This window comes from Bos javanicus, chromosome 6, assembly GCF_032452875.1.
Source record: "Bos javanicus breed banteng chromosome 6, ARS-OSU_banteng_1.0, whole genome shotgun sequence".
Classification (NCBI taxonomy): Eukaryota; Metazoa; Chordata; class Mammalia; order Artiodactyla; family Bovidae; genus Bos; species Bos javanicus.
Window position 1 is genome coordinate 6,489,476 of NC_083873.1, and position 20,750 is coordinate 6,510,225.

Below are 20,750 nucleotides of genomic sequence, written 5' to 3' on the forward strand. Positions count from 1 at the left end.
GCAAATAGATGGGGAAACAGTGGAAACAGTGAGAGACTTTATTTTTTTGGGCTCCAAAACCACTGCAGATGGTGAATGCAGCCATGAAATTAAAAAATGCTTGCTCCCTGGAAAAAAAGCTATGACCAACCTGTGCAGCATATTAAAAAGCAGAGACATTACTTTGCCAACAAAGGTCCGTCTAGTCAAGGCTATGGTTTTTCTAGTGCTCATGTATGGATGTGAGAGTTGGACTATAAAAAAAGCTGAGCACCGTGCTGCTGGAGAGGACTCTTGAGAGTCCCTTGGACTGCAAGGAGATCCAACCAGTCCATCCTAAAGGAAACCAGTCCTGAATATTCACTGGAAGGACTGATGCTCCTTCCAAGAAACTCCAATACTTTGGCCACCTGATGCAAAGAACTGACTCATTTGAAAAGACCCTGATGCTGGGAAAGATTGAAGGCAGGAGGAAAAAGGATGATAGAGGATGAGATGGCTAGATGGCATCATGGCATCACCAACTCAATAGACATGAGTTTGAGTAAACTCCAGGAGCTGGCAATGGACAGGAAGGCCTGGCGTGTTGCAGTCCATGAGGTCGCAAAGAGTCAGACTGAGCGACTGAACTGAACTGAGACAACTACTTAGCATTTCCAAAAAGATATATAATGCAAGCTCAATACTCCTACTACTTTCTGTTCTAGGTGCTCTGGTTTTACTTTATAGTAATTTAACCTTCTTAGAGCTGGATTTATTTTACAGTTCAATAGTTACAATAATAGGGAATATTCAATAACAACTAAATGTACCAGTTCCTCTAAAGCACCTCACAAGCAGACTAGAAATCAATAAATCTGACAGGCTCATTCAAGTTGCATGTAACAGTTTTTTTTACAAAATTGACAGCATCAGGGTGGTGCTTTAACCAGACACATTTTGAATTTGAAATGAACCTAGACCTGGGTTTCAATCTTAATTCACCCGTTTACCAGATTAATCTTATTAAGCCTATTTCTTGAACAAAAGTTTTTGTTAAGATTAAAAGCAACAATTTATGTAAAGTCTGGAACATAGTACATTGAACAATTGTATTCAATATTTATTACCAATAAAAAGAAAGATAGAATTCAAAGTCTGGGCTCTTGCAATTGAACAATTGTATTCAATACTTATAACCAATAAAAAGAAAGATAATTAGAAGTCAAAATCTAGGCTTTTGCAATTCATGCTGTGGACCGGGAAAAAACAGATGGAGCTCCTATTCTTTTTACCTAAGATACTGTCTCAGAGCACTGTCATTTTACACTTTCAAAGTAGACTTCAAGTTTTACAGTTTTTAATTTGCGGTCTATCCTTATTCAAACACCATTCTACTTTTCATATCAGATGAATGAAATTGACTACAACTGACTAAACTTTAAAGACTGTTCCTTTAAAACAATGTTTCCCAGCTCTGTGTATATATAAATTACCAACTTACTACACCCGATGATCTTTAAGAACTAATGTGCTATATCCAAAAAATCAAGGAAGTTTAATAACATGATGAAATTGATGAGCACCTAACACTCACTTTGTGCAATGATAAAAACATTGGTAGCATTTAGCAGCTAACTTTGGAGAAGGAAATGGCAACCCACTCCAGTGATCTTGCCTGGAGAATCCCAGGGATGGCGGAGCCTGGTGGGCTGCCGTCTATGGGGTCGCACAGAGTCGGACACGACTGAAGCGACTTAGCAGCAGCAGCTAACTGCTATACTGATGTATTCTGATTGATAATGACCATTTCATGTTTTATCTTTTGTACTAAAGTATTAAAGTATCTGCAAACATTTATGGTCTTATTCAATGCTTTCATACATCAAATATTTATACTCTCAAATACCTGTTGCAGTGTTCAAACAATTCTTATTATGTAAAGCCTAGGTATCACCTTTGGATCCCTAAGTTATTTCAATACCAGGAAGGGAGCGAGGGGACAGAGAAGCCTACAAATGTTTATTTCAGGTGAATGGTGAAGCTTTAAATCCAATAAATCTAACAGAGGATTATTTTTATTTTTTTCTTTCTTGTCTGCTTACCCTAGCTTCCATCACCACGCAGAGACATGGTCACTGCAAAGGTAACACCTTAGCAAAAATGAAGAAATCACGTACAGTTCCATTTACCATTCAACTTAGCTCTCGTCCATAGTTCCAAAACCTTGCCATAAATATAAATAAATAAACATTTTTACTAATATTTTGTACATTTGTCATTACTGAGTGACATCTATATTTGGTAAATCAGAAACAACCAAAACTGAGATAGACATCACTTAGTACCCTTAGCACATTTGTGCCTCTCACAGAGTAGATATTCATATATGCTATGGTTTCATAAAGTAGAGGCTCAATGTGATCACATGCATTACTACTAACATCTTTGGTAAATATGCTTTAATAAGCTCTTACCACAGGGCTGTTGTAGAAATGTACCGTACAAATTCTGTAAAGGGTAGAGGATCTGATGATGCTCCACAGCTACGACACACACACTGCAGGTAAAAACACATGTCTAATTTATCAGTCATAAAACATAAATATATCCTCTACTAAAATAGTTAAGCCATCTCACCTGCTCATACAGAGTCATAGCAAACTTTTGGTGAGTGATACAAGATTTAGAGGTACACATGTCTGCATCTCTGCTTGGCACTATGTGAAAATGAATCCTCTCCAATATATTTTCCTAATTGAAAAATTAAAAGACAAATGAATTGCAAATCTTGCACAGGACACTTCAAAATACAACTCTTTTTAGCTTTACAAATTTAAAAATCTAAAGATTTTTCCAAAAAAAAATAAAGCAAAAAAAATAAATAAATAAATAAATAAAGATTTTCCAAAATGTTAAACTGAGCGCCATATATGTTGTCAGCTTTTCAGCTTTCCTCTTATCCAAGCCTTCCAATGCTGCTCAATTATTCTCCTTCTGTAGTGTCAGCTTTAAAAAAAAAAATTTATAAAAGAAACATTATAACGTAACATAATTTTAATAAAGATTTTTTAAAAATCAATTCATGGTGGCTGACATCTAGAATTTAATATCAGAAACCCAGACTTCCTATGTTCTCAATGTTTTCTCATTGAGAAAAAGCAATTAATTAAAAAAAACACCCTGCTTGGATCATTGGATAGTCTATACAACTTAAATTAAAACATCAATGATAAAGGCTTACAATACCTGAACTAACACTCTAACGCAAGGAATCTACTGTTCAACAAACTTCTAATAAAAGGTTGGATTTGGAAAATAGATCAATAAGAGTTATTAATTTCTTTAACAAATTATTCTTTTCACAAAGCTTAACCAATGGATTCTTCTAATTAGTTAATGTCCCTTCTTTTGCCTCAGGACATTTATAACAATTCATTTAATTAAGTCTGCATTTCTAGATATCCTGTGAATTATCATACCATGGATTAGTATATTTCATTTAAGTGAAAGTAAAACTATAAAGTTCAGTATTGTGCAAAACATATCTATCTATATTTTAAACAATGGACAATTATAAACATAAGAAGTATGAAAAGCATATTTCATGACTGTGTGTGCTGTTTTTGTCCCACTTTAGTCAACATGGCTTTCCGTTTATCTGAGAAAACATTCAAGATGTTCATTTAAAAACATAAATGCCAAATGAATTCCAGAGAATAATAAATTCTTTGGAAATTTGGAGAATGTACTGGGGTGCTTTGATGATACATTATCTAGCAGGCCTGACAGGCTGAACTGTAACAAATAACAGATTAGGAAAGTTTTGAATATTTCAAGAACTTGAGCAAAGTCTCTAGAACAGGAATTTTAAAGACATGTTTAAGGAACAGAGTGAAACTATCTCACTAAGGGAAAATTCAGAAAGAAAACAAAGAGATAAGCTGTAGTATAAATGTAAAAAGCCTTAAATGTCAGGAGAGAGTCAGATTTGAATTACAGAAATATTTGACGTGTAAGCATTTATCTGAAAAAAATTATATTAATATGATGGCTGTTAAAACGAACTTGAAGGACAGGGGTAAAAAGGACACTAGCAGTCAGGGATCCCCTGGTGACTCCATGGTAAAGAATCTGCCAGTGAGGGAGATGCAGGAGATGTGGATTCAATCCCTGGATCAGAAGGATTCCCTGGAGGAAATGGCAACCCACTCCAGTATTGCCTGGAGAATCTCCTGGTTAAAGGAGCCTGGCGGGCTACAGTCCACAGTATCGCACAGTCAGACATGACTGACCGATTGAGCACACGCACATCTTAAATATAGGTGATATCTATGTTACTGAAACAATTAATCATCAAATGCATATTTCAGAAAGTACACAATGTATGTGCTTTGGCAAAGGAACGCTCTATTTATCAGTAGAGTGGTAAAAGAGTCTCAAAACATCAACCTCAGTCAGTGATTCTCAATCTGGAGTAAGCCAGGTAAGAGAACTGCTGCCCCTGACAGCTGCACGTCAAGATCCTCTTCTTTTCCAGAGAGAATCACTGCATGAAATGAGAAATGCTACTGGGAGAGCGTGTTGTGTGTGTAATCCCTGCGGAAACAGAACAATGACCTAAGTGATATGATTTATATGCAATAAGCCTTTTTGCTCCAATAAATAAATGTTAAAATATTTTAGTATCCTAGCTCTTAAAAATTAGAGCAGCACAAGTAAGCAAAAGCAAACGTACACAAAACACACGTGGAGCTTTGAGAACTTCAAAAGGTAGGAAGACAAGGATCTACTAGGCAGTTCTGCTATAAATGTATGCTTCATTTGTCTCAGAAGGCATGTCACTTAAGGGATGCAAACCACTACCCTGACCTAGGGGTCATCAGACACACTCACAAAGCACTCTGCGGCGTCGTCCATCAGGCCCAGCTGAAACCGCTGCTCGTCTCTGAAGCTCTCTGCAAGAGCATGCCTTATGTTATCCGAGGGGAGGGCTTTCTCTTGACTGTGTTGAAACTGTGCAAATATTGTCTGGGAAATCAGCAAATTTATGAACCAGTAAGTTTAACACCAATAACTAAAAAACAGTTGAGTAATTTCATTACAATAAATTCAAAATTCGAAACTCTACACTCAGAAGCTAATACAGTCTTTTGTTCTAAAACTCCATGCAAAAAATTATGTAGAAATGGTTGCCCCAGCCTCTTAATCAAGGGTTAGTGCATAAGAATTAAACATATCAAGTTCTCAAGTCCCATTCTCAGAGATTCTGATTCAGATGTGGCCCATTTTAAACTGTTCCCTAGCTGAATGTAGTCTATGTTGTTTAGAAAGAGTTTTGAGATATTCTGTTTCAAATGTTAAAGTATACTGTAGGAATTAAAATTATGTTATACAAAAATAAGCATATAATCAAATAAAACAGCAGGAACTTCACTAGCAGTCGGAATATTATTCAAGAATATGTGACACAGGTGTTAATCTGGTCTTCTATTTATTGCATTCAAGCATGGAAAACTTTTAATAAGTTCTAGTTTTACAACAATCATATTAGGCGAGGGGAAGTGAGGAGAAAAATAAGGTTTGAAGTGGTAAACCAACAAATTAGGATGGGTCATATTATGTTCTGCATTAACTAGTTTAAGGGGTATATCATCTCAAAAAAAAATTGCTTTTAAGATCAACATATAGTAGGCTAAAAAATAAGAATCTGTTCCACCAACATAAGAAAATTTAATTTACAAATAAGAAACTACTAAAATAAGAAAGATGCTAAACAGTATCAGATAACCAGAACTAAACTTTTTAGCTACAATTACAGATGCTAAAAAGTGAAACATATTTTCACAAGTCACTTCTTATTCGGGTAGTCAACTTTTCCAGGTAATGTTTAAGGTATTAAAAAAAAAATTTTTAGCTACAATTACAGATGCTAAAAAATGAAACATAATCTCACAAGTCATTTCTTACTGGTAGTCAACTTTTCCAGTAATGTTTAAGGTATTAATCCCGGACAAGACTGATGTTCATTCAGTATCTGTTTTTGGATTTCCTGGTATATGTGGCGTTGTTCTACACCCGAAAACAAAGACCCTGCCTTGTGGATGCATATTCTAGCCGTAGTAATGAGGAGAGAGCGGGTAAGTACTGATATGTGAAGAGGTAGTAAGTACAACAGAGGGAAAACAAAGAAATATAAAACAAGAGAGAAAGATAGGGTGGTACAACAGGGACAGGGATGCTGGGGGGAGAAGGGAGGGAGGGGGTGACCAGTACCTAGGGTCGTCAGGGAACGCCTCGCTGACGGAAAGAACACATGACCGAGAGGCATAAAGGGAGTGAGGGTGTCAGCCTTGGGGACATCTTCAAGAAAATCATTCTAGACAAAAGGAATAATAAGGAAAACACCCAGAGATTAAAGGTAGCTCTGAGAAATTTCAAGGAGGACAGCACTGTATGTGTGTGTGTGTGCGCACACATGCACGCAGGCATGCACACAAGCACATGTTTTGAGGTGGGGGAGGCAAGCAGGAGGAAGAGGTAGGTGATATGTAAGGCTACAGTTGGATAAAACATTCAAAATTTATTGTAGAAGACTGTTCTTTATGTTTCGTCTCCACTGCTGTCAGTGGGCGCGGGGGAGTAGAGGAAAGTGTGATGAATGGAGAGAGCAGCATGGAAACATATACACAACCATATGTAAAATACACAGCTAGTGGGAATCTGCTGTATGACTCGGAACTCAAATCAGGCCTCTCTGACAACCCAGAGGGGTGGGATGGGGTGGAAAGTCAGAGGGAGGTTTAAGAAGGAGGGGCCATATGTAGACCTATGGCTGATTCATGTTGATGTATGGCAGAAACCAACAATATTGTAAAGCAATTATACTTCAATTAAAAATAAATAAATTATAAAAAAATTTACTGCTGAGGAAATAAAATGCAAAACTGTAATTTGATTTAAATTCATTCTTCCTCAACCTTATTTTGCCATATAAAAAAGGGAATATACAACTGCCTCCTTTGGTGACTTATTAGGAATGTAAGGAATGTAAGGAACGTAAGGTGACTTATTAGGAATGTAGTCTTTTTAGGAATGTAAATCAAAGTATGAAAATGACCTTTCATTTTCCTCTATTATGTATATTTGTGTGTAGTAAGAATATTCAAGAATGTAAGGGCTGAAATACTTACTTCTGAAAACAATCGAATCTTAAATTCTTGGGCAAAGATTTCAATGACATTCATGAGTTGCTAATATATACTGGACTCCCCGTTTCCACTTTCATTCCTATTCTATTTACTCTCATCCAAGAAGCCAGAGAGATCTAGGCCAAATATTATACTTAGTTAGCACAGGTTATATACACCTGCACTCAAAACAATACCCACAACTTCCTAAGTCACTCAAGAGAAAAAAATTCAAGGTCCTCACAAAGGCCTAGGAGGACCCTTCACAATCCAGATTCTTGTTCCAGTTATTTATTGCTCCATTAACAAAACCACCCCAAATCTTAGTTACTAAAACTAACATTTATTTTGGTCACAAATCTGCAGTTTGGGTGAGGACAGCTCAACTCTGCTGCACTTGCAGTCATCTGTAATAGTCTGAATGCTGGGATCACTGGTCATCTGACAGTGGTCTAGAAGTTGATGCTGGTGGTTGGTGATGCCTGTTGGCCGAGATCTTTGTTGTACCTGTAACCAGCACAGTGACTCATGTCCAAGAGCAAGTACCCCAACAGAAAGAGCCAGGTGAAAGCTTTATTATTGTTTCTAATCTAATCTAATCCCTTTTCTGCCACATTCTATTTGATGGAAATGAATCATCAAGGGAAATGCATTTCAAGAAATCAGACTCCACCCTTTGATAAAACAGTGCAAAAGAATCTGCAGACATGTCTGAAGCCACGGGAACTCACCTGACCTCTGAGCTCATCTCCCATCACTGCTCTCCTTGCTCATGAAGCCTCTGCCAGGGCTCAGGTGTCCTTGAGTACCCACCTCAGGGTCTTTGCACTGGCTGTGTCCCTGCCTGCCTGGAATGCTCTAGACCACTCTATCCCTTTTCTAAGTAGTGATTTAAATGCCACTTTCTCAGTGAGGCTTTCCTTACTACTCAACATTCACCATTCCCTTCCCTGATTTATATTTCCTCCTTTGCAATTATTATTACCTAACATACTTTATATTTTGTTTACTTATTTTCTTCTCCCCCACAAGAATATAAGCTACATAAGAGTGTCTTTTATTAGTTCAATTCACTGCTGTATTTTTAGTAAGTATAGCAGTACCCAGAATTCAGTAGTAACTCAAAAAAAATTTGTTAAAATACAGGATTATTTCAAAATAACGAAAAATATAATATTTCTAACAATGCTACACTGTTTATTAAACTGTTCTTACAGGAAAATGGAAACATAAACCTGAATAAGTCATACTTTAAAAACTCATCTTCAAAACTCTAAGTCACTTGACAATAACTTTCAGTTCAGTTCAGTCGCTCAGTCGTGTCTGACTCTTTGCGACCCCATGAATCACAGCACACCAGGCCTCCCTGTCCATCACCAACTCCCAGAGTTCACCCAGACTCACGTCCATCAAGTCAGTGATGCCATCCAGCCATCTCATCCTCTGTCATCCCCTTCTCCTCCTGCCCCCAATCCCTCCCAGCATCAGAGTCTTTTTCAATGAGTCAACTCTTCGCATGAGGAGTTTTAGCTTTAGCATCATTCCTTCCAAAGACTTTAATTGCAAATAAACTAACCAAATATGTCAAACAAAGCAAACTATCAAATAAAATTTTTGAGGAACAACAGTGCTTTTTCAGAACTATTAAAGGTTACCTTCAATGCACAAAATATGCAGGCATCTCCCTGACAAACATGTCCAGTCAGCACCCGCAAGCTTCTTCGGAATATATCTAATTGCCATAAAACCTAAAAAAGTGAGATGTGAAGAATGAAGTATAGTAATATTTTTCTCACTGTGAATTAAAGACAAGATTTAAATATATTTTTTAAACTGCAGGAGGCTAATAACATCTTTAAATCTCTTGTACATAGTCAGATATATACAACCACTAAAAATAACAAGTATAAAACTGCTATGTATACGTAGTTGATATATAAGAGATAGATTTAGAAACTGTTTCTGTTGATTCACAAGTAAAAACTATCAGAGGCATAGAACAAGAGAAAAATAACTCCTCTGTTAAGGAATTTATATGAATAGGAAACACGCAGATACTGAATGCAGGACTTGGAGGAGACTTGAAAGAGGAAGTGATTATAATACTTGGAATGAACTGAAATTTAGGAAGGATGTATGATTGCAGTTAAAAGTCAGGGTGTACCAAATAAGGGTCAGTATGTAGTGACAAGGAAAAGGGGCAGAGGCCTGTGTGGTCACTGTATAAAGAATGAGAAAGGGAACATATGCATAGTAATGGGGATACAGCAGAATATGAAGCAGTAGTTAAAAAATAAATATATTCGCTGCAATTATCTAATCATCATTTACTACTAAAAAACAAAAAGAGTTAAAAGGACTGTAGTTGTTTAAATAAATCAGTCCAATACTTAAAACCATCCTAGAAAAATCTGAAATCTATACAATGAGGATAACTCATAGACTTCTTATAAGAATGAAATGTTTGTAATATGTGAAGTGTCCAAAGTAGTGTCTAGTACACAACTGGCATGCACTGAATTCAATCTATTTGTTACTGTAAATATTACAACATTTAAGATCTTCAAGTTTCTCTAGACCTTATTTCTTCAAATAATAAATGTAAGAAAATCTATTCACCATCTCACATTTCTTCCAACTAAAGAGAAAATTTTCTCTCCAACTAAAAGCAAGTAATTTTAGAAGTTTCCAATATTTTTAATCACTCAATAACTAAAAGCCAGAATTTCAGAATTTCTCTTTGATAGTTGCTTTTTTTATAAGTATATTTAACAGGATGCATTTATGTATCACAAATAACACAGTGTTTTGCAAAGCACTTGAAAATGTTTAATAACTTTCTTGCACACCATATTCTATCATTCCATAAAATGCACTACACTGAAATTCATTCGTCAAGATGACGGGCCATGACGGCCCAGCAGCGGAAAGCACACAGCACGGTGGTTAATGATACAACCTCTGAAGGGAGATCTCTTGGATTCCAATTCTGGCTTTACTTTTAACAGCTCTTGGACTGACTTGAGCCAAATATTTTCTGAAGCTCAGCATTCTTATCACCATAAGGAGGATAACAGTAGTATCTACCTTTTAGGGTCATTGTAAGAATTAGATTATATTGTACAAACACACAGTAAGAACACAATAAATATTAGCTTTTAAGTATTTCAACTTTGCTTTTAACTTAGAGATTTTAAAACCATACCAATATGCCAGATCTACTTAATTGTACCACTTCCTCATCAAATAAAAGCTTAAAATATTCCGCCAAAAGAGAGTATCTCTATAATCTGCTTAGAAGGCTAACAAACTAAGTCTTTCAAATGTAACCAGAATGTTTTATAGGATTAGCAAAATGTTTAAGTCATACTGGATCCAAACTATAGAAAAAATATTTTATGTGACTTCTCTGTATATCACTTAACATAAAAATTTAAAAATGATTTCACAAATCCATACCAAAAATTATCTTCACTATAGTTAACCTTTATTCTAGTTCATTTGCAAATGTTGACTATATTGTACCACCTGTTTTAAAAAGTTAGAGTCTAAGCTAGTTGTTGAACTAGTTTTTAGCAATATAATTTTATAATATAAGCATTTTTCTTCTGCATTATTTGCATGTTGCACTTTAACATGGTTATCTAACAAAATTAATGTATTTTGAAAAGATTAATACATATATGTATATGTATTTAATAATATAAATATAAACCTTGTGTAATATTTCTCGCTTCAAAATAATATAAGAATAAAAACTAAGGGGAAATGGCACATAAACTCATTTTTCTGAGTCATGTCTAAAATATTTGAATAATGTCCACTTTTAATAATTTCTTACAAAACATATTTCACAATTTATTTCAAGGTTTAAGAAGTATTGAGCAACTGAGAACACAAGTCTGGGTCAGATGTCTGACCCAGACATCTGACACCTGACACATTCACGGTGCACTCATTTATCCAATGAGTTATTCAAGCAGGACTTCACTTTCTGCTCTCAAGTTTCAGGTGCCGATGGTGGTTCAGTTGCTAAGTTGTGACCAACTCTTGCGACCCTGTGGACTGTGGCCCACCAGGCTCCTCTGTCGATGGGATCTGCCAGGCAAGAACACTGGAGTGGGTTGCCGTTTCCTTCTCCAGGGGATCTTCCCCACCCGGGGACTGAACCCACGTGTCCTGCACTGTAGGCAGGCTCCTGCATCACAGGCGGATTCTTTACTGACTGAGCCACCAGGGAAGCCCCTGGAGGGGGAAATAGAGCAACAGAAAGAAAAATACATGAAAAGCTATTTATTTTCAACAAAATCTTTTAAGGTACATTCTAGGGTCAGTAGAAAAACATTTCAATATTCTGAATCTTCTTTACCTTTCATACTGTAGAGAAGAATAAAGGCACCTATGAAATCTGAAAACGTTGAATAAAAACTATCATATATAAGAAAGGATATTTATCTAAGGCAGAAAACTGGATTAATACATATTTGCTAATTAAAAGAATTTCTAAAAAGACTGAAGCAAAAGCAATTAACTGTAAATTTAACTAAAACAGTGGTGTCCAAATTACAATTCTAAAAAGGTGATTTAAGGCCACAGTGGGAGGTGAAGGGAGTTTGAGAAATGAGGATTAAAAACTCATTCATTCTTATTTTAATCCAAGCAGCTTGTTTTTGTTTTTGTTTTTAAATGCTATTAGCAGACTAAACCACCACCATGAGGATTCATCTGAATTTCTTAACCAAAACAAGGGTGGGGCAGAATACAGTAGCTAATTAAAAAAAAAAAATTATATATTTTAGAAGCATTCTTACTTCACTAAGTGAACATTTAAGCCACAGATGTTTTTATATCCTAATAATGTAGCATTCTGTTGAAAAAAATTTCCATTTATTATAAAACCCAAAATGCCCAGTCAAAATATTTGCTACTATTAAAAGTGATATTAAAAAGTCATTCCAGTCAATAATAACAACTTTATTCCTCATTTACAAGTTAAAGAGGCATTAAAGAATTTCTTGAAAGGCACTTTTTAATATTTGACAAGAAACAAACATCTCACCTGTACAGCACTGTTGAGAAAGCAGCTGTTTTGTCCTGGTTCATTCAACAAGCCTTTGGTAGGGGCCAGGGATAGCATACTCCCAGGCTGATAAGTTTTTCCGAGATTGCCACCAGGTTTCCGTAAGAATTTTACCCATGCCATTTTCAAGCAACTTTGCTTGCATTAAAGCTAAGATGTGTGTACTTAAGTGATACTTCTGATGATAAAATGGATGGGGTCTTGAATGGTCCACTTACATCTGCTCCAGTCTATTACAAAAATGTAAGTTTCCAAGTCCATATCTTTCCTGATGCTGTAGTTTTGAGGACTTTGTCAAGTAAAAATAGGATACAAAAGCATTAAGGTTCTGAAAACTCAACAAGAAAGCTATTTTAAACAAGGCCTTAAAGATTTAAAAATCTTTGTGCTAAATTTTTTAAGAGGACAATTTAAGATGAAAAAGATTAAAAGAGTTTTTAAAAACTGTTAAAAATAACCTCGATGGGGAAATCATATTCTTTAAAGCACAAGTCATTTGTCTTGATGGTTTCAAAAACAGATGATACAAAAAGATGTAGAGTTAGCATTTGGTATAATTCCTTTGGTCATTTGTTTTCCTTATGTTTTTTTAACAAGAAAGAAGACTCTTTTCCAGGTGAAGTTATTAAAGGTGACTCCATATTTCATACCAATGTGACCTCAAAGCATATCTACAAGAAAAGAAAAGAAATGTTTAAATAAAAGGCTAATCAAGAATATTCCTTTTTTACTTTATGAACACAAATATTTAATACATTAGTAAAATAGTATATGTACACTCATAAAAGGATCAGAATAAAGTTCTTTTCAAATTAAGAAAATGTAAACATAGTTCATCATTTACATTTTCAAAAAATATCAAGGTGATATTAATCACTATCTACTTCAAGATTTCAATGGTTGCACGATGGTTTCAAAAAGACTACTAGAATTAACTTAGATTTCAGGTAGTCCTTTGAATAATACTAACTTTACTGTCAGTACTATTATATACTTCTGTTTATTAAAACAAATTCATCTACAGAGACTCTATATCATCTCTTACTCTACACAGAATCATATTTCTCTAAGAATGTCAATAGATTTTATGTAAACTGACCTGCATTAAAACTCAGGAGAAACATTAAATTGATAAATCTTAGGGAATTAAATTTCCACACTGTTCATGAACACATGCTCCTGGCTAAAAGGATTTCAAAATGTTCAACTTCTTAATTAAAAACAATCAAGTATTACTAACAAAGTTTAATCAACTGAATTTTTTTCTGCATTCTTTCATTCAACAAACATTAGACTGAGACAGGTTCTGTGCCAAGCACTGGAACTGACATTTTGATGAGGAAAGAGAGACCTTAATTCAGTGAATAATAAATTGTAGAGTGTACTAGAAGAACTGTGCACTGAGCGCTAACATAAAAACAATGTAAGCAAAGGGGATGAGAAGTGTATATAATGGGAGATGGTTTGAACTTTTAAACAGGAAAGTCACAGAAGATATAACTGAGAAGGTTACCTTTACACAAAGATTTGAAGGAGGTGAAGATGCTATCTTGGAAAAGACTTTCCTAGCAGACTGAACAGCATGCCTGGCATACCAGAAGACTGTAAAAAGCCCAGCGTGGCAGAAGAAACATGAACAAAGAGGAGAGTAGATAAAAAGAGAGGATCCCTGGGAAAGAGAGATCATGGTGGGCCTCCAAAGTCCTGTGTAAGGACGTGTTTCAATTTAAACTCTGGGTGAAGGGCCCTAAGTTTACTTCATAGCGCAAAAACATGAGAGGAAAGAATGTTACCAGTCAGTTCAATACCACTGATCAAACGCCCAATATGCTGGCAAAGCACTGAGGAATAAAGAAGAAAAGCAGTAGTCTTCACAGAATTCAGGTCGAGAGACTCTTGTTTCCAGGCCCACATATTATTGATCATGTCTTAGATGTTTGGTCTTAGATAAAATCTTGTCATCTGATTCATAGCTTCATCTAAAAAATGGAAACAACAATAATAAAAGCCCTGCTTAAGACAGGTTAAAAGTTTCAAGACTTATAAAACACTGCATTATGTTAGCTGTTTTCTTCTTTTTAACTCTGTGGATTTTAACTTCTTCTAAAGTGATCTAAATGATTCTGAAAACTTTCATAGAAACTTTTAATAAACGCAGTCATGATTTTACAATAGTAAGGGAGCACTGTATCAGTAGTAAATTTGTATTTTTTTTAAATTTTATTTTATTTTTTAACTTTACAATATTGTATTTGTTTTGCCATATATTTGAAATGATATTCTCTCAACAATCATATAACTAGGCACCAGGTCTTACCCTGAACGGTTATATTTATGAAATAATCCCTACCATAATGAGTTCGGTTCTGTGATGGACACAGACACAAACAGATAATTTAAAAAATATTTAGCTGCTGTTCTTGGGCAAAATGTCAAATTAATATGTCCTCCTGGTTTTCTTCCTCCAATGCAACTCTGTGGAGATTATAAAAAAGCAACAAATAGTCTAAGTAGAAACAGGGAAAAATATTAAGTACAATAACTGGCTCATAGACTGGGAGAGAAATAGCATCCAGAGACAAAGAGGGCCAAATGTTACAGACTGGGAAGATGTTGCTAGTTGTGAACTTTTCCATTCTTCACATTGCTCTAGGCCGAGAATTCCCACCCCACACAATGCAATGAAACAGGAAAGTTCTGTTACCGCCCCAGTGCCATTTGGAGGGTAATTGAGATTAAAACATCAGGTAAGCATCAGAGTACAGCCAGTGGTAACAAGTGCAACATGAAGAAGTAGATGTTTTTTCAGGAAGTCCCTTGGTTTTTCTGTGATCCAACAAATTTTGGCAATTTGATCTCTGGTTCCTCTGCCTTTTCTAAATTCAGCTTGTACATATGGAAGTTCTTGATTCATGTACTGCTGAAACTTAGCTTGAAGGATTTTGAGCACTATCTTGCTAGCATGTGAAATGAGTGCAACTGTCCAGTAATCTGAACATTCTTTGGCATTGCCTTTCTTTGGGATTGGAATGAAAATTGACCTTTTCTTGGAGAGGGCAGTGGCACCCCACTCCAGTACTCTTGCCTGGAAAATCCTGTGGATGGGGTCGCTAAGAGTCGGACACGACTGAGCGACCTCACTTTCACTTTTCACTTTCATGCATTGGAGAAGGAAATGGCAACCCACTCCAATGTTCTTGCCTGGAGAATCCCAGGGATGGTGAAGCCTGGTGGGCTGCCGTCTTTGGGGTCGCAGAGAGTGGGGACATGACTGAAGCGATTTAGCAGCAGCAGCAGTCCTGTGGCCACTGCTGAGTTTTCCAAATTTGTTGGCATATTGATTGTAGCACTTTCACAGCATCATCTTTTGGGATTTGAAATAGCTCAGCTGGAATTCCATCAATTTCACCAGCTTTGTTCATAGTAATGTTTCCTAAGGCCCACTTGACTTCACACTCCAGGATGTCTGGCTCTACGTGAGTGTGAGTGATCACACCATCATGACTATCTGGGTCAAGACCTTTTTCGTACAGTTCTTCTGTGTATTCTTGCCACCTCTTCTTAATATCTTCTGCTTCTGTTAGGTCCATACCATTTCTGTCCTTTATTGTGCCCATCTTTTCATAAAATGTTCCCTTGATATCTCTTTTCTTAAAGAGATATCTAGTCTTTCTCATTCTATTCTTTTTTGCTATTTCTTTGCATTGTTCACTTAAGAAGGCTTTCTTATCTCTCCTTGCTATTCCCTGGAACTCTGCATCCAGCTGGGTATATCTTTCTCCTTTGACTTTTCTTAGCTATTTGTAAAGCCACCTCAAACAAACACTTTGCCATCCTGTATTTCTTTTTCTTGGGGATGGTTTTGGTCACCACCTCCTGTACAATGTTATGAATCCCATCCATAGTTCTTCAGGCACTCTGCCTACCAGATCTAATCCCTGGAATCTCTTCGTCACCTTCACAGTATAATCATAATGGATTTCATTTAGGTCATACCTGAAAGGTCTAGTGGTTTTCCCTATTTTCTTCAATTTAAGCCTGAATTTTGCAAAAAGGAGCTCATGATCTGAGCCACAGTCACAAGAAGCAATGGTTAGAATCGGACATGGAACAACGGACTGGTTCAAAATTGGAGAAGGACTTTGTCAAGGCTGTATATTGTCACCCTGCTTATTTACCTTTTATGTAGAGTACATCATGCAAAATGTTGGGCTGGATGACTCACAAGCTGGAATCAAGACTGCCAGGAGAAATATTAACAACCTCAGATATACAGATGATACCACTGTAATGACAGAAAGTAAAGAGGAACTAAAGAGTCTCTTGATGAGGGTGAAAGAGGAGAGTAAAAAAGCTGGCTTGAAATTCAACATTCAAAAATGTTAAGATCATGGCTTCAGGTCCCACTACTTCATAGCAAATAGATGGGGAACCAATGGAAACAGTGACAGACTTTATTTTCTTGGTCTCCAAAATCACTGTGGATGGTGACTGCAGTCACGAAATTAAGACACTTATCCTTGAAAGGAAAGCTATTACAAACTAGACAGCATTATTAAAAAGCAGGGACATCACTTTGCCGACAAAGGTCCATATAGTCAAACCTATGGTTTTCCCAGTAGTCATGCATGGATGTGAGAGTTGGACCACAGAGAGGGTTGAGTGCCAAAGAACTGATGCTTTTGCACTATGGTGTTGGAGAAGACTCTTGAGAGTCCCCTGGACTGCAAAGAGATCAAAACAGTCAATCCAAAAGGAAATCAGTCCTGGGTGTTCATTGGAAGGACTGATGCTGAAGCTGAAGCTCCAATACTTTGGCCCCGTGATGCCAAGAGCCAACTTACTCGAAAACACCCTGATGCTGGGAAAGATTGAGAACAAGAGGAGAAGGGGGCGACAGAGGATGAGATGGTTGGATGGCATCACTGACTCAACAGACATGAGTTTGAGCAAACTCCAAGAGATAGTGAAGGACAGGGAAGCCTGGCATGCTGCAGTTCATGAGGTCACAAAGAATCAGATATCACCTAGCAACTCAACAACAAGTGGAGACACCTTCAAGGCCCCTGCGTGTTCTATCCTCACTCTACCCCAACAATCTACCAGTGTGTCAAAAGAATAATGTGTCACTGGAAAATTAATAAGATTTATTCCAGGAATTCAAATGTAATTCTGTATTTACTCTTTCAGTAAATATTGGGGAAGTTGTGCAGAAAAAGAGCTAACACAGCAATATTTACAGCAGCTGAAAGGTGGAAAAACAACCCATATATTTGACTAAAGAATAAATAAAATATGGTGTATGTGTGTATATGAATGTGTGTGTACAAACATAACAGAATACATTATTTAGCCATAAAAAAAATGAAGTACTTAAACATGCTACAACTTAAACACCAAAAACATGTTGATAAGTGAAAGTCACAGAAAGTCACAGTCACACTGTAAGATTCCATTCATCCAAAATGTCCAAAAGAGACACCTCTAGAGACAGACAGTAGATAAGTGGTTGCTTACACTGGAGACGAGAGGGCCATGGAGAACAAGTGAAGACAGGGTTGGAAAGTGATAGCTAAAGGGTATTCAGATTTTTCTCCTTCCAGTTTTATTGAGACATAACTGACACACACACTGTATAAGTTTAAGGTGGATAGCATAAAGATTTGACTTAATACATGATGAAGTGATTATCACAATAAGTTCAGTGAAATATCCATCATCAAATATAGATACAGAATTAAAGAAGTAGGAAAAAATATTTTCCTTGTGATGAGAATTCTTAGGACTGACTCTAAGAACTTTCATATAACAAACAGCAGTGTTCATTATAATCATCACGTTGTACATTACATTCCTAGTTCTTATTTATCTTATAACTAGGAGGCATAACCTGTACCTTTTGACAACCTGCATCTAGTTTACCCACTTCTCCAAGCCCCCACTTCTGGGTAAACCACAATCTGCCCTTTTTCTATGAGTTTATTTGTATGTTTGCTTGTTTTTAAAGTATAACTGACCTATAACATTATGTTAGCTCCTGTTATACAACATAGTAATTTGGCACTTCTACACATTTCAAGGAAAAAAAAATGTTACAAAATGTCACCTTACAAAAACATTACATAGTTATCGACTATATTTCCCACACTGTACATTTCATACCCATGACAGGTTTACTTTGCAAATGGAAGCTTATTCCTCTTAAGCTCCCTCACATACTTCCTTCTTCCCTGCAACCTCGGTCCTCTGGCAACCACTTGTTTGCTCTCTATATTCATAATTCTGTCTCTATTTTGCTATGTATAATTGTTTTGTTTTTTAGATTCTACATATAAATGAAATCACACAGTATTTGGTTTTTTATACATGATTTATTTCAGTTAACGTAATACTCTCTAAGGTCCGTCTAAGTTGTCACAATTGGCAAATTTCATTTTTTTATGGGTGAATAATATTCTACTGTATGTATATAAATACATGCAGCACCTCTTCTTTATCCATTCATCTATCGATGGACACCTGGGTTGCTTCCATATCTTGGCTGTTGTAAATAATGCTGCAGTAAACATAAAGGTGCATACATCTTTTCAAAATAGTGTTTTTGCTTTCTTCTGATAAATAGGAGTGCAATTACTGGATCATTTGACAGCTTTTTTTTTTTTTTTTTGGCAGTCCTATTTTTAATTTCTTGAGAAGTTTCCATATTACTTTCCACAGTGGCTGGCCAATTTATATCTCCACCAATGGTGCACAACGGTTCCCTTTTCTCCACATCCTGGTCAACACTTGTTACCTGTTGTCTTCGTTTTGGCTGTGCTGGGTCTTAGTTGTGGCTTTTCGTTGAGACATGCAGGATCTTTATTGGAAGCACATGGATCTCGTTCCTTGCCAAGGATGAAAACTAGGGCCCCTGCATGGGAGTGCAGAATCTTAGTCGCTAGACTACCAAGGAAGTCCCTGTCGTTTTTTTAAATGTCAGCCATTCGGTGATATTTCATTGTGTTTCTCACTTGCATTTCCTTGATGATTAGTGATGCTGAGCATCTTTTCATGTGCCTGTTGGCAATCTATCTTCTTTGAAAAAAATATCTATTCAGATCCTCTGCCCATTTTTTAATCAGCTTATTTTTCTTCTGATATTGTATTGTATGAGTTCCTTGTATATTTGGGGTATTAATCCTTTATCAAATATATTATTAACAAATACCTTCTCCCATTCAGCAGGTAGCCTTTTCCTTTTGTTGACAGTTTCCTTTGCTGTGCAAAAGATTTTTGGTTTGATGTAGTCCCATTTGTGTATTTTTACTTTTATTTGCTTTACCTGTGGAGGCATGCTGCTGCTGCTGCTAAGTCACTTCAGTTGTGTCCGACTCTGTGTGACCCCATAGACAGAAGCCCACCAGGCTCCCCCGTCCCTGGGATTCTCCAGGCAAGAACACTGGAGTGGGTTGCCATTTCCTTCTCCAGTGCATGAAAATGAAAAGTGAAAGTGAAGTCGCTCAGTTGTATCCAACTCTTAGCGACCCCATGGACTGCAGCCTACCAGGCTTCTCTGTCCATGGGATTTTCCAGTACTGGAGTGGGGTGCCATCGCCTTCTCCATAGCCCCCAAAATATTACTAAGACTAATGTCAAAGATAGTGTTGCCTATGTATTCCTCCAGAATTTATGGTCTTAGGTCTTATATTTCAATGTTTAATCCACTTTGAATTTATACTTGTGCATGGTGTGACACATTAGTCCAGTGATTCCTTTGCACAGAGTTATCCAGTTCTCCCAGGACCATTTACTGAAGACTTTGTCTTTCCCGCTGTATATTCTTGCTTCCTTGTTATAGATCAACTGTCGGTTCATTTATGAGCTCTCTATTCTGTTCCACTGATCTATGTATCTGTTTTTCTGCCGTATTATATTCTTTCGGTGACTGCAGCTGTGTAATATAGCTTGAAGTAAGGGGTCATGACATACTGAGCTTTACTCTTCTTACTCAAAAATGTTTTAGCTATTCAGGGTCTTTTTTCCATACAAATTGTAGAATTATTTGGCCTAGTCCTGTGAAAAATGCCACTGGTGTTTTGATACAGATTGCACTGAATCTGTAGATTGCCTTGAGTAGTAGGATCATTTTAATAATATTAATTATTTCAATCCATGAACATAGTATATCTTTCAATCTGTTTGTGTTGTCTTCAGTTTCTTTAATCAGTGAATTGTCTAGTGACCAAACAGGAAATGGCAAGAGTGAACGTCAACATTTTAGTAATCAGCGAACTAAAATGGACTAGAATGGATGAATTTAATCAGATGACCATTATATCTACTACTGTGGGCAAGAATTCCTTAAAAGAAATGCAGTAGCCATCACAGTCAACAAAAGAGTCCGAAATGCAGTACTTGGAGGCAGTCTCAAAAATGACAGAATGATCTCTGTTCATTTTCAAGGCAGACCATTCAATATCACAGTAATCCAAGTCTATGCCCCAACCAGTAATGCTGAAGAAGCTGAAGTTGAACGGTTCTAT

The 20,750-nt window shown here is 36.5% G+C and overlaps 1 protein-coding gene across 2 annotated transcripts in view; it reads right to left on the reverse strand.

Moving 5' to 3' along the window:
* Nucleotides 1–20,750, reverse strand: part of USP53 (ubiquitin specific peptidase 53) — a 59,532-nt gene that overhangs the window by 28,862 nt on the left and 9,920 nt on the right. For both annotated transcript variants that reach the window (XM_061421162.1, XM_061421163.1), the window contains exons 2-6: nt 12,208–12,899; nt 8,804–8,896; nt 4,855–4,989; nt 2,599–2,712; nt 2,436–2,518 (exon numbers count right to left, since the gene is read on the reverse strand). In XM_061421162.1, coding sequence (XP_061277146.1) covers nt 2,436–2,518; nt 2,599–2,712; nt 4,855–4,989; nt 8,804–8,896; nt 12,208–12,351 — 569 coding nt within the window. In that variant the 5' untranslated portion in view covers nt 12,352–12,899. The remainder of the gene's footprint in view (nt 1–2,435; nt 2,519–2,598; nt 2,713–4,854; nt 4,990–8,803; nt 8,897–12,207; nt 12,900–20,750) is intronic.